A 17,198-nucleotide genomic window follows, 5' to 3' on the forward strand; every position below is an offset into this window, starting at 1 on the left:
ATTTTACCTTACTGTCACTTCCTGACCCCGAGGGGGCCGGACCTGGTGGGGGATCACCCCGGTAAAAGGCCTTGGTATGGGGGCACTGGGTGTCCCTCTGTCGCCTTGACTGCCCCTGCTGACTGTGCTCTTGGCACTCACTCTTGTGGTCCCAGAGGGGGATCTATCCCTTCTCTGTCAACCTAATACCTTTGCTGGCTCCAAATTTTGCAGTCTATTTTCAGATGTAAAACGAGAGGTGGGGTTAATAAGGAAATGGCCTTGGGCACTAACAGGGTCAAGGCCACGCTAGTGTGAATAAATCCTTTACCACCATTGGCTTGAGGCCAGCAGTTGCCAATCCTCTCCTCTATCTGGAACCATGCCCAGTGGGGACTGTGCCCTGACTCCCAAGCCACATTGGTGCTGGGGGAGCCTGCTCAGCCCTGAGTCCTCCGGGGAGCAGGGGGGCAGAGCTGAGCGGCCGCCCGGAGCTTGGCGGGAGGAGGGGGTGGGGGAGGGGAAGGTGGAGAGATCCGGCTAGAGGGGAGGCTCCGACGTCTCCTTCCTTCCTGGTTCCCGCAGCAGCTGCTGCCACTGCTCAGCTCCGTGAGGAGGGAGCCGGTGACTCGGAGACGGTGACTCAGAGGCAGAGCGCCGCGAGGGCCAAGGAGCACAGGCGTCCATGGACCCTGGGGTAAGGGGGCCGCGTGGCATCAGCTGACATTCCCGGAGGAGAGCTTCCTCCCACCTGAAGCTGGTGGGTCTGCTTCTCCGGAGACGAGGGCGGGCATGGAGGTGGAGGGGGGCACCCACCTGGCTCACCTCGATCCCCCACCTTCCTACTGACAGAGCCTCCCTCCAGCCACCAGCAATGGGGGCCAGGACCCCACGGGGCCAGGATGAGGGCACAGAGATACCCAAATACCGGAAGAGTTTGGGAACTTTCAATGGCTGAATGCACGAGTTTCCTCCCCGATCAGCCTCTCACTACATGGGCCCCTCTGCTCCAACCTCCTGGTCACCCTTACCCTGCCACGTTCCTGTCCCCTTCCTGTCCCCTCGGGGCCTCAGCTCCTCAGGTGCTTGGTAGCTCCATAAGATCTGAGCTGCTTCCTCAGCCTCAGGCCAGCCTTGCCCCTCCAGTCCCCTCCCCCGTCTCTCACACACACAGCCTCATGCATTATTGATCTCCCAGTGGAGCCAGGATGGCCAGGGCCGGTGCCAAGGGCGCCTGTGGGCACTACTGCGGGACCTGTGCAGACCTTGGCATGTTCTTTGCCGCCTCTTCTCCTGTGCATAGGGTCTCCATCAGCCCAGTGTCCTCTTGCTCTGGGTGGGCGGCTCTTCTCAGGAGCCCCAAGGATTGGGATAGTAGAAAGGCGATGGTAAGGATTTGGGGGTCAGGGGGACTGAGGGTCCAAGGTGGGACTCCTAGGGGCATCTTTGGTGGGAGGAGCCACAGAGAAAAATGGGGGCTATCTCCGGCCTCAGTTTCCCCAAGCAGAAAATGGGAGCCCAAGAACTAGAGGACGTGGAGACCAATCAATGGGGAGTGGAGGGTTCTCTGCAGGGGGATTGTGGCAGAGGAGTCTCCAAGCCTTGGTGGTGGAGCAGGTGGGGGGGGTCCTGAAGGAAGAGGCAGTTGGACTGAGATCTTGCTTGTCCAGTCTCTGAGTCCCATCTTTTCCCGGAGCCTCTTCCTTCCCTCTCCAGCCTCACCTCTGAGCACCCGCAGGGAATCCTCCAAAGAAAGCGCTGAGTGTTTTCTAGAGCCCCGGAGTGTGTGCCCAAGGTGGGGCTGGCCATACTTCTTGTGGTTTTCTCTTGGCACCAGCCTGTCTGCTGTGCTCTGGTTCACCTCTGAGCAGTGGCCATAGCAGAGGGTGTAGGCAGGGAGACCTGCTTAGGGTGAGGTGGGGACAGAGGGACAGACTCTGGGAGAGGCATGGCAGGGACTGGTGTTGATCGAGCGATTGGAGGTGGGAAGAGGTGATAGCAGGGAGGGTCTGTGTTAATGTGATCTCTCTTTTACTTCAAGGGTTCCCCCAGGACCAGGTGACATCCTTCCCCTTCCGCCCTGCTCTACATCCTCAGCAGGGAGTGGCATTTCTCTTCTCCATGGACTTCCAAGAAAGGGACTCTCCCTCCCTGGCCGAGAGTGCCCAGTCCTCGAAGCCCAGTGGTGCCCAGCAGGTCTGAGGGCGGGTCAGTGGACAGGGGGCAGGCAGTGGGGAGGCCTGGCCTAGGCCGGGGCGGGGGCAGACATGGTAGACTCACCAGCGCTCCCCTCCCTCTGTCCTCTCCTGAACTGCAGGCCTCTGAGCTGTGGGAGGTAGTGGAGGAGCCTCGGGGCAGGCTGGCGGCAGAGGGTATCACACCTGAGAGGCAGGAAGGCCACCTGCTCAAGAAGAGGAAGTGGCCTCTGAAGGGCTGGCACAAGGTAGGGGGGGAGCAGGGCATAGGGAGGGGCCCGATGTGGGGAGGGATGGCGGGGAAGCTGCTGGGCAGTCCAGGGAGTTTGTGTGTTGAAAAGGGGAAGAAGAGTCCGAGAGTGTGGCTGCTCTCCCTCACACCCTTTCCTCTCTGCCTCTCAATCCTGTCCCTCCTGGGCAACGTCACAGAGATACTTTGTGCTCGAGGACGGGATCCTTTACTATGCGACAACTCGGCAAGATGTGAGTCGGGGCCACGGCTCGGGGTTGGGGAGGGATCTGGCCCCAGGGCAGTCTGGCCCCAGAGTGCCCTGGGCAGGCAGTGGGGGCCTGAAATCCACCCGAGCAGGGTCTGAGTCCCAGGTGCACCATTCGCTGAGTGTGCGATCCCAGGCAGGGCACTTTCCTGAGCCATAGCGTTCCCATCACTAACTCGGGGAGAGCACGATCACCCATGCGTAGAGCTCTTGTCATTTTAAGGGACATAATACACACGAGGCTCTCTGGACAGTGCCTGGGCACTGGGAGCTTTATCACCCTCATCCTTGTCCCGTTCTCATGCAGGGGACAAGGAACTGAAGGTCTGGACACCCAAGTGCTCTCCCAGAGGGTGCTTTGTTCCGCCACCTTGCAGGTCCCTGAGGGTGGGAACATTTCCCCTTGCTCTGTGACTCCCTAGAGCTCAGAATAGCACTTGACATAGTAGAGTAACTACTTAGTGGGGAACTACTTGGTGTGGTTCTGTACACAGGAGAGTGACAGAGAAGTCCCTACTGATAGTGTGACTCACACATGAAGGTGAACCTGCTGCCTGCCCTTGAGCCTAGAGTGGCCTCAAGGAGACGGTGGCTGTGTGGCCCTGTGAGCCTGAAACCAGTCCCCTGTCCCCACCACCTATCCACCCCAGATCACCAAGGGGAAGCTCCATGGCTCCATTGATGTCCGGCTGTCTGTCATGTCCATCAACAAAAAGGCCCAGCGCATTGACCTTGACACTGAAGACAACATCTACCACCTCAAGGTAGCATTCCTGGGAGCCACGGAGTGTTTTGGCTCCCAGCCTGGCAGAGGTGCTGGAGCACACAGGGGCAGGGGCTGGGGGTCCACGGAGCTCAGGGTCTGTCTCTGAGTTTGACAAGGACTTTCCCATCGTGTAAAACAGCCAAGGGCAAACACACCCCTGCTGGTTGTTAGGTGAACAGCCACAAAGCTGAGGGCTTGGACACCCGGGGACATTGTGCTTTGCCTCCCTGCAGTGGGCTTTGCACAAACGGGGGCGCTATTGCCTGGGGACCAGAGCCCCGACTTTTTGCTCCTAGAAAACAGTTCCCCCCTTCAGGCAGCCCTCCCCCTCCGTCACTTCTGCAGATCAAGTCCCAGGACCTGTTCCACAGCTGGGTGGCCCAGCTGCGTGCCCACCGCCTGGCCCAGCGCCTGGACATGGCCCGCAGCCTGCTGCCCAGCACCACGTACCGGAAGGTAAGGTGGGCCCTGGGGTGGGGACAAGTGATGTGGTGATTCAGGGGTGGTGGCTTTGGGGAACTGTGAGACCCAGGGAGGTAGACACCATCCTTCCTGACCCTTGGCCCACTCCATAGGTTCCTGGCACCCAGCTTCCAACAGTGGGTAGCACCTCAGCCCTGCCTGGGGTTGGACCTCGGGAGAAGGTGTCTTCCTGGCTGAGGGACAGTGATGGGCTAGACCGCTGCTCTCACGGTGAGGGGCCCTGCACAGCACCTCTGTGGGTGGGGCCCACACTGTCGGGTTTAGGTGGCATCAGCAAGAGGGAAAAGATTACTTCCCTGCTCAGGGAGCCCCAGTCTGGTGGGGGAAGCAGCCTCTGCCTCCAAGTGATCAAGTCTACTTGGGCCCTGTCCTGGGGAGCTCCCACCCCCCAGAGGATGGCAGGGCTCACGCCTTAGGCACGTAGACAGACATGGACAGAGGACCGGGAGTCACGGCAAAGTTACTGAATGAAGGATCAGCACTAGGGAAGGGGTGTGCTCTACAGTCAGGTTACTGCAGTGAGGGGTGGTGACGTTGGCCTGGAGAGGGAAGTGCAGACCAAGTGGAGAGAGAGAGAGAGAGAGTGACCCCTGGCCTGCGCACATGCAGCAGGGGTGAGGCATGGTCTCATCCGAGAGCCAGAGTGGAAATTGGGCTGCAGGCTCTCCCAGGAAACCTGAGGGAGGCCACATTGAGGGGTGAGGGCCTGGAGCTGCTCTGGGTTCATGCACAGGGGAGGGGAGCCATGTCGGGATCTCTGTGGCTGCCAGTGAAGTCTCTGGAGGAGGAAGCCAGGGTTGAGACAGTGATGGCCTCATTCATTCTTCCCCCAGAGCTCTCTGAGTGTCAAGGCAAGCTCCAAGAACTCCACAGACTCCTGCAGAGCCTGGAGTCCCTGCACCGAATCCCCTCAGCCCCTGTTATCCCCACACACCAGGTGAGGCCCGGGGGTCTGGGCGGGGATGGGTCCTGCTCAGGGCCCTTGATCCCATCACTTCCCTGGGACAGGTCCCATTCCTCTGTATATGGGTGCAGTTTCCTGGAGAGCCACGATCCTCCTGGTTGCTTCCCCACCCATGTCCAAACTATGTCAAGGTTGTCTCTCTGCTCCTTCCTTTGTGCTCATGCCTCTGCCAGGGTGTCCATCTTCTTCCTCTGGGATGTCAGTTGTCCCTGTCACCTTGCCAGGCTGCCATGCCCTCTGTGCCTGGGGTGACCTGTGCCTTCCCCCATGGTCATCTGCCTCTCCCGGGCTTTGATGGTTTCTGCCCTTTCTCCCCACCCTGTGAGTGAAACTGCCCCCACCTCCACTTGCCAGGCCTCAGTGACAACCGAAAGACCCAAGAAGGGGAAACGGACCAGCCGCATGTGGTGCACGCAGAGCTTTGCCAAGGACGACACCATTGGACGGGTGAGGTGGGGTGCGGCCCCCACGTTGCTGGGTCGGGATGCTCTGAAGGAGACTGTCTCCTTCAGCCCTTCCCCTTCGCCTACAGGTGGGTCGTCTCCACGGCTCTGTGCCCAACCTGTCTCGCTATCTGGAGTCTCGGGACTCCTCGGGCCCCCGTGGGCTGCCACCCACAGACTACGCCCACCTGCAGCGCAGTTTCTGGGCCCTGGCACAGAAGGGTGAGTGCGTGCTGGGGGGTGGTGGGGAGCCGCGGGAGAGGGCGAGGGGTCTGACGGTCTGCCCCGTCCCCACAGTGCACAGCTCCCTCAGCAGTGTCCTGGCCGCCCTCACCACCGAACGGGACCGACTGAGGGACCTGCACCAGGGCTCAGAGCTATCAAGGATGGGGGTGAGGCCTGGGGGACAGGCGGCTGGTGGGAGGGGAGGGCTTGAGGCTGAGGACTGCAGGCACCCTATCCCCTCACCCTCACCCTGCAGGTCTCCGAGGCCCCAGCTGGCCAGAGGCGCCTCCACTCGCTGTCCATCTCCTCAGACACCACCGCGGACTCCTTCAGCTCCCTCAACCCCGAGGAGGTGAGAGCCGGGCCGGGAACCTGCGCTTCCTCTCCCAGGTGGAGGGCCCAGGGTGCTGGGCAAGGTTGGTTTTAAGTCTGAAAACAGAGCCCAGAACTCCTGGCTCCGATGTCTTTCACATAACGCCGGCAGCAGCGCGAGAGGTGCTTTTACTTTTAAATCAGAGTCCTGTGAGGCGGATTCTTGCTCTCGAGACAACAAAACTGAGACTCAAAGAATCTGATTGATGGGCCCAGGCTCCCACAGTTATCGACTGGCTGAGCTTGGACTTAGGGGTTCTGAGCGCAGTCTCTGGGGCAGTATTCACTGCCCCAGCTTTGTGATCCTGAGCCTCAGTGTCCGGATCTGCAAAGTGGGGGTAATAATTGCACCTCCCTCATAGAGTGGCCGTCGGGACTAGATGAGTTAATACGTGCAAAGGGCCTGGGGCGGGCTTCGGGTCAGTGCCCAGGCAGTGTCCGCAGTTACTGTGGAACCCATGTCCCCTTACTCCCAGGCCGGGATTCATTCCACTGCACCTTCATACCCCGCTCGCCCCTCTCCGACTCTTCTGCTGCTCAGCAGGTGTCACATTCAGACAGCGAATGTCCCAGGTTATGCTCCCCTCTCAAGGAAGCTGTCAGGGAAGGGGGAGCCCTGTCTGACCTCATGGCCTGGCCCCTGGGCCTGACACCCATCTGGCTGCCCTCACAGCAAGAAGCTCTGTACATGAAGGGGCGAGAGCTGACCCCCCAGCTGTCCCAGAGCAGCATCCTGTCCCTTGCCGATTCCCACACAGAGTTCTTCGATGCCTGTGAGGTTCTCCTCTCTGCCAGCTCTTCTGAGAACGAGGTGAGGGAGGAGGGATGAGGTGAGGGAGGAGGAACGCTGGCATTGAGAGGGGAGGGGCCTTGGGAGGGTGGGGTGGGTCCAGAGAGGTGAGAGGCCATAGATTCCTGAGTCTTTTCTAACCCCCTCATCTGTTATCTCCAGGAACATGTCCAAATCTGCTAGGTTTGTGTGGCCCTGCTCAGAAATCTCTGTTAGGGACTCTTCTCCCAGTTTGACATGTTTTATCCCGACTGGTTTCTCCTGAAACTGCTGCCTCAGTTCCAACCCTGGTCATCTTCCCCGGCCCCCTTTCAGCTTCGGTGCTCCCTGACTCCTCTCCCTGTACCCCGCATCTCAGCAATTCCCAACTTCCCTTCCCTTTGTGTCCTGCCAAGTCCCTGAGCTCTCTCCCAAGGTGGCAGGGCACATGATGCCAGGCCTCCCGGGGCAGTGTCTTAGGGCTCAGAGCCCCCCAGTACATTCTCTTCCCCTTCCCACCAAAGCATAGCTGGGCAGATTCTTGCCAGGCCCTGGGCACTGCCCAGCTGCCCGGGGGAGGCCCAGTCTGCCCGGCCTGTCATCTGTCCCGGCCCAGGGCTCAGAGGAGGAGGAGTCGTGCACCAGTGAAATCACCACGAGCCTGTCTGAGGAGGTGCTGGACCTCAGGGGAGCCGAGCGCTGTCAGAAAGGTGCCGGCCGGGGCACGCGGGCAGTGGGTGCTGGAGTAGGGTGGAGCATGGGGTTTGTCCACAGCCAGGCCCCATGCGGAGGCTATTGCTTGTGGTGACTGGTGGCCTAATGGCTTTGTATGATGACCCCAGAGGTGACCCCAGGAGCTGAGGAAGGCTAAGCCATGAGCTGGGGAATGTTCCGGAGCAGCTCTGGGGAGGCAGGCCTGGCTCAGGCCTAGGGCCTGGCCTCCCTTCTGGCAGGCTGGGAAGGCTCACGTAGGGCCTGACAGAGAGGCAAAAGATCCCACTTTGCCACTTGTTAGCAGTATGGCTTTGGACCTGTCATTTTACTTCTTGGAGCTTACTTCCTCATCTATAAGATGGGCTGAAAAATCTGCATCCCGACGTCTGTTTCTGTGTTTATAAGGGGACAGAAGGCAAGGGTGGGGACTCGGGAAGGGCTTCTGGGATGCGGGGTCTCTGGCAGTGGGATCTGGGGCCTGGGAGTGAACAGACCTACACGGGGGTCGGCAGGGTGGGAGGAGCCGGCCCTGCTGTGTCTGGGCTGCTAGTGCCCAGACTGAGAGTGACATAGTGGTCCGGGTGGGCCAGGGGGGTGTGTTCCAGGGCGAGCCGCAGGGCCACCCCGCCGCCGCTGCCTGCCCGCAGCCAGCGGGCCTGGGGCCGACGTGAGCCTGTGGAACATTCTGCGCAACAACATCGGCAAAGACCTGTCCAAGGTGTCGATGCCCGTGCAGCTCAACGAGCCGCTCAACACGCTACAGCGGCTCTGCGAGGAGCTCGAGTACAGCAGCCTCCTGGACCAGGCCAGCCGCATTGCCGACCCCTGCGAGCGCATGGTATCCACCCACCCCCCCTGGGGCCAGCCCAACTGCCTCTTCCTCCCCCAGGCCCCTCTCCCCCAGACAAACTGGGCTGGACTGCTCCTTGCTGCTGAAGTTCCACCCCAAGACCCCAGACTTTGCTTGCAGTAGGATGGCGTCCGCATCCTCAGGCCACTGCCACCGTGCTGTCCTCCTGCCCTGCCTCCTGCAGGTGTACATCGCAGCCTTTGCTGTCTCTGCCTATTCCTCCACGTACCACCGAGCGGGCTGCAAGCCCTTCAACCCTGTTCTGGGGGAGACCTACGAGTGTGAGCGTCCTGACCGAGGCTTCCGTTTCATCAGTGAGCAGGTGTGGGCCACAGGAGGAGAGAGCTGGGCTCAGGTGGCCAGGACAGGGAGGGACCTGGGCTTCAGGGGCCAGAGCTGGGCCTAAGGAGCCAGGGCATAGCAGAGGAACATGGGCAGTTGGCTCTGTGCCAGGGTCTGTGGCCCATGCTCGGAGGGTTGAGGACTCTGCTCAAAGGTGCTCCCAGCTTAGCTCGGGGTTTAACCTTGAAACAGAGTTCCTGGCCCTGGTCTGAGGCCTGGCCTGGCCAGGGGATCCTGGAAGCCTCACCTGGGAAGACATGCTCTAGAGGGCAATCTTGGGGTAGGATGAATTGGAGGGTGAATTGGAGCGAGCCAAGGGCACAGGGGGTGAGGGGGATGGAACGTTCCAGACAGTGTGGAGGAACGGATGGAGCAGGTTTGGGAAGGGGAGAGATGGGGCTGGAAGACGAGGCCAGTCAGACCCTGAGGAGCCTTGCCCGTGAAGGTAAGGAGGGCTTTGGGGTTTTGTTTGTTCATTTTTAAGTCCCGAAGGCAGTGGGCGTCACAGGGGATGTGAGGCAGTGTGGTGGCGTGCTGGGACTGGCACTCTGTAAGGCACATTGGCCAGTGCACGCGATGGCTGGCGGAGGCCATTAGGGGCCGTTGTGGTCCTCTCTGTAGGAGCCGATGGGGACCTGCACGCAGGCTGTGGCACGTTGAGTTCAAGAGCAGTTCGCGTGTTGCCCTTGAGAGGACTCGGTGGTCAGCAGGATGTTCTTACGTGCCGGGAGTGGGGAGGGGGCCAGCAAGAGGGAGAAGTCTGGGGTCACCTCCTCCCTCTGGCTGGGGCATTCAGCGGTGCGTGGTGGTGCCAGTCAGCGAGCTGGGGGGTGTGTGGGAGAAACTGAGTCAGGCAGCACGCTGTGTACGTGGGCTTGACTTCCACGGGGAGACATCCAGGAGGCTCTGCGGTTAGCAGGCCTGGGGCTCTCAGCACCAAGCAGAGCTAACAGATTGGGGGTGGTCACCTTGGGGGGAGGAGGACGTCATGGGGGGACTGCCCCGGGGAGGACTGTCTGAGGAGGTGGGCAGGCAGGGGTGCTGGGGGAGCCCTGAGGGAGAGGGACAGCAGATCCCTGGGACCTGGGGGGTGTCATTGGCTTCCTGAGCGAGGGAAGTTTCAGAGAAAGAATGGGGACAGAGACTGGATTACAGTGCGTGTAGAGTGGAGGTTAAAAAAAGAAAAATGCAGACTGTTTCCAAAAAATTTTGCCATGAGGGAAAGAGGAGAGAGAGGGTAGCAGTTAGAGGCCATTTGTTTGTTTAGATTTTAAGTGATCTTGAAAACACACAGCACAATTGTGTGTACAATAGAAAATAAGCCTCCCCTCCGAGGGGACTGCTGCCACCAGTTTTTGGGAATCCTCCTGGAAATGTTTTATACATATGTGAGCAATAAATGTACGCATCTAGAGAGGGAAGGTTTACTATTTTTTAAGGTGGAAAAAACAGAAAATCTTTATATTCAGAGAGAAAGAGAATATATAGAGGGAAGGACTGAAGGTGCAGGAGGAGGGGGGTGGGGGGTGAGGTCTGGGAGCTGGGAGCCCAGGAGCGGGGTGGGGGTGGGGGAGCAGGTGGGTGAGGGCTCAGCCGAAGGGGCTGCCTCCCCCGCCCCACCTTCTCCCTCTTACCATGGGCCTCATGGGGAGAAGAGAGGACCAAGAGAGGACGAGGGATTTGGGTGTTGGCCAAGGATGACAGGGACAAGAGGCCTGGACCTAACTGGTCTTCTGGTTCTCAGGGGAACTGGGGGGAGGGTAAAGGACTTTGGGGGGCCCTGATGTCAGGAGTAGACCCCAGCGTCCTCAGGGGCAGCTTCAAGAGAACGTGTTTGCTCACCCAGGTCTCCCACCACCCCCCCATCTCAGCGTGCCATGCGGAGTCTGAGAATTTCACCTTCTGGCAAGGTGAGGAGTGGAGGGCAGGGTGGGGTGGCCCTGGGGTAAAGGGCAGAGAGGGAGGGGCTGGAACACTCTCGGGCCTTATCTCTGTTGTTCCCTGTCCCTCCCAACCCAACTCCAGACATGAAATGGAAGAACAAGTTCTGGGGCAAATCCCTGGAGATTGTGCCTGTGGGGACAGTCAATGTCAGCCTGCCCAGGTGGGTACTTTTACTCCCAGCAGCCAGGCCCAGGGATCTTCCAGGCTGGAGGGGGGGCGGGTGTCAGGGACAGGATGGGAAGGCCTGAAGCTGCTTGCAGTGAGGGCAGTGTCGGGATGTTGACACCTATATTCACAGCAGTTGCCAATAAAGAAAGATGAAAAGCTTAGCAGGTAGAGCCGGAAGGCCCATGGAGGCCATCTGACTCAGTGGCTTTCACGGGTTTTTAACCCTGACTCACAGTAAGAAATGCTTTTGAGACTTTAAGCCAGTGCACACACAAACATAGAAACCTCAATTGATTTCAGGACTAATGGGTCACAAACCACATTTGAAAACCCCTCTTTTAGCTCATGTTACAGGTCGGACGGGAGCCAGAAAGCAGGGGCTCGTTGAGAGCAGTCGGGAGTTAGCCAGAAGCCACGAGAGGGGGCTGGAGAGATCCTGGATTTTGGCGTCAGAGATCCCAGAAATCCTGGGTTTGAGTCTCAGTTCTGCCGCTTGGCAGTTACTCAGGCAGCAAAAGGACTCCATGCCCGGGAGCCTTGTCTGCCTGTAAGATGAGAGCCATGAGTAACACCCAAGTGGGGATGAGACAGGATGGCGTGTGTAAACGGCCCTACCATTGTCCCTGGCACCCAAGGACAGGGACCCCGTCTGTATTTGTACTCCGATTACTTAGGCACTTGGGAACTTTATAAATGGGTGGGGACGTGCCGGCCAGAACCAGGACCCCAGGGTTCCTGCCACAGACCCACATGACTTGCCCCAGCAAGACAGGCGCCCCCAACTCACCTGTTCCCCAGGGTCAACCAGCTGCCCTCCCATGCCCTGTCTCTCTCAGGTTTGGGGACCATTTTGAGTGGAACAAGGTGACGTCCTGCATTCACAACATCCTGAGTGGCCAGCGCTGGATCGAGCACTATGGGGAGGTCCTCATCCGAAACACACAGGACAGCTCCTGCCACTGCAAGATCACCTTCTGCAAGGTGGGTATGCCACCCTGACCCCGCCCGGCCACCCTCAGCAGCCTCTGCCTCCAGAGGTCACCCTGAGTAAGGAGGAGGGGACACCCGCTAAACCTGTCTTCCCCACCCCAGGCCAAGTACTGGAGTTCCAACATCCACGAGGTGCAGGGTGCTGTGTTCAGCCGGAGCGGCCGTGTCCTCCACCGACTCTTCGGGAAGTGGCACGAGGGACTGTACCGGGGACCTGCGCCAGGCGGTCAGTGCATCTGGAAACCCAGTAAGTGGGGTGGCCAGGGAGGGCCGGGCAGGGCGAGGGTGGCTAAGGCACAGTCCACCTGCCCCAGCCCCTTGCCTTCCCCAGACTCGATGCCCCCAGATCACGAGCGGAACTTCGGCTTCACTCAGTTTGCCTTGGAGCTGAATGAGCTGACGGCAGAGCTGAAGCGGTCCCTGCCTTCCACCGACACAAGGCTCCGGCCGGACCAGAGGTCAGTGCCAGGCGGTGCCGCCCTGGAACCACCTCCCTCCTCACGGGGTTCCACAGAGCGGGGACTTTGTCCTTCCTTCTCTGAGTTGCCTCAGGGAAATGGCGCCTGTTTGGGGGAGAGCTTGGCAGGGACAGAGGCCTTGGACTTGGGGCCCCTGTGGGTGGGCAGCTCTGCCGACTGCCATCTGGGTCCTCAGGTACCTGGAGGAGGGGAACGTACAGGCCGCTGAGGCCCAGAAGAGAAGGATCGAGCAGCTGCAGCGAGACAGGCGCAAAGTGATGGAAGAGAACAACATTGTCCACCAGGCCCGCTTCTTCAGGTGCCTCAGCCCCGCCCTGTGCCCTGGGTCTCTGCAGTCCGGGCCCCGCCTGTCCCTTAGGCCTGGGTTGAGTGGGGCAGACCATAGGAGGGGTACCTCTGCAGCCCAGCCTCTGTGCTGGGCGCTCACCCTTCTCACTTCCGCCCGCCCTCTCCCCCAGGCGGCAGACGGACAGCAGCGGGAAGGAGTGGTGGGTGACCAACAACACCTACTGGAGGCTGCGGGCCGAGCCCGGCTACGGGAACATGGATGGGGCCGTGCTCTGGTAGCCCTGGCTCCGGGGGCAGGAGGCTCTGCTTCCTCACTCCTCCTGCCTCCACCCCGACCACGGACACATGGGTGAGGCCAGGCTCCCCACTCACTGCCCTTGAGACCAAAGGGGCAGCCCTGGCTCTGGCCCTCTCCCCTCTGCTGGCCGGAGGGGCTGCACCCCCGCCTATCCCCACCCCATGGTTTGGGGTGAGAAGCAGTATCTGTGCTTCCCCAGTCTCGTCACCCCAGACAACCGGCATGTAAGACCCTTCTTGCTCTGTCATTTCCCTTCCTGTCCCCCTTGGGGTGCTTACGGGAGACTCCAGACTCCCAGGATCTGTTCCCCATTTCTGTGTCTTCTTAGGACACAGGGGACCCCTTGATGCTCCCAGGCTTTCTGTGCCCAGGGCTCTGTCCCTAGCCGTGAGATCCCAGTGAGTGACGAAGAGGAAATGGCCTTTCCTTCCACCCCACCCCCACTCCCCATCTCCAGTGTCTTCTCTGCCTTGCCCTGGGCCAGCAGGGCTTCTCCAGCTCCCTGCAGTTGGTCCCTGGGCATCCTTCCCATCCTTCCAAACTGCAAAATGCCTGCAGCTTCCAGCTCCTTTGTCCCTGATCCTCAAGTGGTTCCCTTTAGTCTCAGCAGATTCCCCAGAGGGGACAAGGCCCCTCCAAGAGAGGGGAGCAGCCCGAGGCGCCTGGCCTCTGACCCACGGGCAATGAGTGTGTGAGTGTCTGGGTGTCTCAGGTTTCGTAGCAGAGCATGTGCGTGCGTGCGTGTGCGTGTGTGTGTGTGTGTGTGTGTGTGTGTGTGTGTGTGTGTGCGCGCGCGCGTGCGCCCGCCCGTGTCCTGCTTGCAGGCGAGCAGGGTTCCTTCATGTAGCCCGGACATCCCCCTGCGGGGTGTCTGCCAGCACTGCTGCTCACTTTCCCAGTCTGCCTCTGAGGAAGGTGGATTGCTCTGACATTCCAAGCTCCAATAAAGACTGTCCCAGAATTTGGCCTGTGACCATTCATTGAAAAACACGTGCACTCTAGCACGGTACCTGTGAATGCTACCTTATTTGGAAATAGGGTCTTTGCAGATGTGCCAAGTTTAAATGAGGTCATCTTGGATTAGGGTGGCTCCACTCTAGTGACTGGTGTCCTTATAAGCAGAGGGAAATTTGGGCACGCAGACGAGTATACAAGGGAAGACGACTGTGTGAAACACACATGGGAGTGGGCCACGTGGAGACGTAGGCAGAGACTAGAGCGATGCAACTACAAGCTGAGGATGCCAAGGATTGCTGGCAGCCGCCCGAAGCCACCCGAGGCTCACTCTGAGCCTCCAAGGAGCCAAGCCTGCTAACGACTTGATTTCAGACGTCCAGCCTCAGCTGTGACAGAATATATTCCGGTTGTTTTAAGCCGCCCATCATGTGGTGCTTTGTTACTCGGGGAACTAACCCAACCACTGCTCACCTGAGCTGAAAGCCCAGAAGGGGCTCCCTGTGGGTTCTCACACCTGTCCCTTCTGCCTCAGCTGTCCTCTACTCTGGCACCTTCTCAGCCCTTGCCTGGACTGCTACGGAAGCCCCCAGTTCCTTCCAGCCTAATGCTGGCCTTCAGGGAAGCATTTCAAAAGAGAAAATATGGCACTTTGTGCCTGCTTAAAATACATCCATTGCTTCCCAGCACACAGCGGAAAAATCCAAACCCTTCAACCAGTGGAAATCTGCCTGGGCTGTGTCCCTCCCTGTGGCACAGAGTGCTGACCGCCACACTGGCGTCCTCAGCCAGGTCTGTGCCACCCATTCAAGATGTGGGTGTTCCAGGAAGGGCAGGAGGGAGGACAGGGCAAGCTTCGGGTCCTCCCACTCCCCCTCCACTGAGGCTGAGCTCAAACCCACCCCTGTTATTCCAAAGCTGCGTGATGTGGGTCAAGTAGCCTTACCTTCCTGTTCAGAGGCTTCGGTCCCTCGTGTGGCCTCTTCTGTGTCTTGAAGGAGAGGGTCCATGAAGTGTCCCAGGCTCCTTACCCCTCTCCACCGCACCCTCCGCAACAACAGCCTGCTCCAGTCCTGCCCTGGCCTAAAGGCTGTCCCCACAGGAAGTCACGCTTTCCCTGGGGGGTGGCAGGGTGGCAAGAGCAGAGGGAACCCCTGAGCTATGACAACCATCAGCCTCTTCTTCTCCCCCTCCCCCAGCACCCGCGGAGGAGTGGTGGTCCACATTTCCACAGCTATTTACGGACAGTGTTGGAGTCAAAACGAACACCCTTGTCCTGACACCACCTGCCAGAAATAACCCCAACCCATTCCAGAAACAGCCAAAGCCCGCACACACTCTGGATCTTTCCAAACAGTCTGCGCCACCCTCCTCCCGACCCTCTCCCCTCAGAGCCACACGGCCCTGACTGACCAGCCTGTGTTCAATTGCCACATATTTTAAGAACTGGGGTTTAAAATAAACCAAATTCCAAAGTTATTTTTCCAGTGGAGACAAGAAACCAGAAACGCCTCTACCCACGGGAGCCACAGTGCGGCCGGTGCCATCCAGGCCAGCGTCTTCCCGGAGTCCTCCCAGCCTCGGCCCGCAGAGGGGCGTGGGAAGGCGGGGCTGCCTTTGCGCTTGCTGGACCCCGCAGGTGAGGGGCATTTCCTAAACCCTCCCCAGCTGGCCAGGGTTTGGTGAGTCATTGCTGATGGGGGCTGTGGCCCCAGGCTGGGCTCTGTGGACAGGGTTCCAAGGGCCCAAGGCAGCTGTGGGTTCGGGGAGTGGTGTGGCCTCCTGGCAGCCAGGAGGACCAGGGTGGGGTGTTCACGTTGGCGGTCAGAGGAAGGAATGCTGGGCCCCCTTCTCAAACCTATGTCAGCCTAGTCCAAATGACCCACGGACTGGGCCTTGGGGTAGCCCAGCACAGACCCAGAACTCCTGGCTTTGGCTGGAGGACACAGAGGACCTGGAGGGGAGGGAACGGGAGGAATTTGGGGCTTAATGGCCCCAAATCTTTTTTTTTTTTTTTGAGACAGGGTCTTACTCTGTCATCTGAGCTAGAGTGCAGTGGCATTATATAGCTCACTGCAACCCCAAACTCCTGGTCTCAAGAGATCCTCCTGCCTCAGCCTCCCCAGTAGCTGGGACTACAGGCATGAGCCACCATGCCCAGCTAATTTGTTCATTTTTTGTAGAGACGGGGTCTCACTCTTGTTCAGGCTGGTCTTGGAACTCGTGACCTCAAGCGATTCTCCCGCCTTGGCCTCCCAGAGTGCTAGGATTGCAGGCGTGAGTCACTGTGCCCAGCCTAATGGCCCCATACCTTGACTCAAAGTGCAGCAGTTTGTAAAGCCAGGGACCCACTTCCCTGGCAGAGCAAAGGTCAGAGCTTGAATAGCAGGAGAAATGTTTGGGCCGAACAGTGGGGGCAGAAGGAAAGGAAGGGAGGCAAGTGGTGTCACAGTGCTCACTTCACCCACTTGGACCCTCCAATCCCAAACTGCTCCACCCAGAGAAAGATTTTTAAAAATTGTTTTTAATTTGGCTATTGAATAGCTGATGGGGACACATGGGTTACAAGGGGAAAAAAAAAAAGCCAAAATACTTTTAACCCCCAATTTCCTGTGTCTTCTGAATAAAGGGCTTGACCAGCTGAGGGGCCAGGGCATTCACATTCCCTCCATGAGGTCAGAATGAGGTCCCACCCACCCTGAAGCTGGAGTGGGTGTTCGAGGCAGGAGGCCACCGGGTGCCTCCCTGCTCCATCCTCATGGCATGTAGCCGAGATGGATGTGGAAGTGTGCAGGGGTTCCCACCTTCTCTGTCTTGGGGAGAAGGAAGTCAGTGGGGACAGTTGGGAAGGGAGCACCCGCAGCCCCTGACTGATGCCTGCTGAGGCTGCAGAGACCTTTATGTCTGACCTCAATTCCGCTGGCTCCGGTCTGCCCCTGGAAGCGCGCACAGCTCTCCCGCTCTGGGCTGTCTTAGTCGAGTCCCAGTTGTCCCACAGGCACCTTCAAGATCCGGGGTTACATTGCCAGGCCCTGTCTAACCTCTTCCGGGAATGCGCAAGGGAGCCTTACAGTTGGGTCACTAATTTGATGACGCTGCCTTACTGGAAAGGACACATTTTATATGCAATTTCCCCTTTTAGAGACCCTCTAGTTCTAGCATGGGCAGAAAAGGAGAGGGGACTTAGTTCTCTCTCCCTGGGACTCACTTCTGTGGCCCTTAGGGTTGTCAAAGAGACTCTCACAGGTCGGCCTGGGCCAGGTCCTGCTCATCAGATGATCTCTTCCTGGCACAGACACATAACCAGATCACCCAGCCCTGTGTGGTGGTCCAGGGACCCTGATTCTTGCCACACCCTCATCTTTTCCTCATACATACTCTTAAGAGCCAGTGCCATCAGAGAGGGACCCCGGGTGCTCATGAGATCCCCAGCAGACCACAGTCAGCTCTGCAGCTCAGCAGGGGGATCTGGGGCAGG

The 17,198-nt window shown here is 59.1% G+C and overlaps 1 protein-coding gene across 1 annotated transcript; it reads left to right on the forward strand.

The window, feature by feature from the left end:
• Nucleotides 1–518: 518 nt before the first annotated feature.
• On the forward strand, nucleotides 519–13,727 carry OSBPL7 (oxysterol binding protein like 7). Its single transcript, XM_045526309.1, has 23 exons — nucleotides 519–676; nucleotides 2,021–2,175; nucleotides 2,297–2,422; nucleotides 2,604–2,657; nucleotides 3,322–3,435; nucleotides 3,783–3,893; nucleotides 4,013–4,130; nucleotides 4,754–4,857; nucleotides 5,239–5,331; nucleotides 5,417–5,549; nucleotides 5,625–5,719; nucleotides 5,809–5,904; nucleotides 6,598–6,735; nucleotides 7,310–7,403; nucleotides 7,998–8,245; nucleotides 8,442–8,579; nucleotides 10,446–10,509; nucleotides 10,625–10,703; nucleotides 11,548–11,692; nucleotides 11,804–11,948; nucleotides 12,033–12,159; nucleotides 12,356–12,478; nucleotides 12,639–13,727. Exons 2-23 carry the CDS (start codon nucleotides 2,101–2,103, stop codon nucleotides 12,745–12,747), a joined length of 2,529 nt encoding a protein of 842 aa, XP_045382265.1. The 5' UTR covers nucleotides 519–676; nucleotides 2,021–2,100; the 3' UTR covers nucleotides 12,748–13,727.
• The last annotated feature ends 3,471 nt before the right edge of the window (nucleotides 13,728–17,198 follow it).

The sequence above is a fragment of the Lemur catta genome, chromosome 15 (assembly GCF_020740605.2).
Source record: "Lemur catta isolate mLemCat1 chromosome 15, mLemCat1.pri, whole genome shotgun sequence".
In the NCBI taxonomy this organism is placed as follows: domain Eukaryota; kingdom Metazoa; phylum Chordata; class Mammalia; order Primates; family Lemuridae; genus Lemur; species Lemur catta.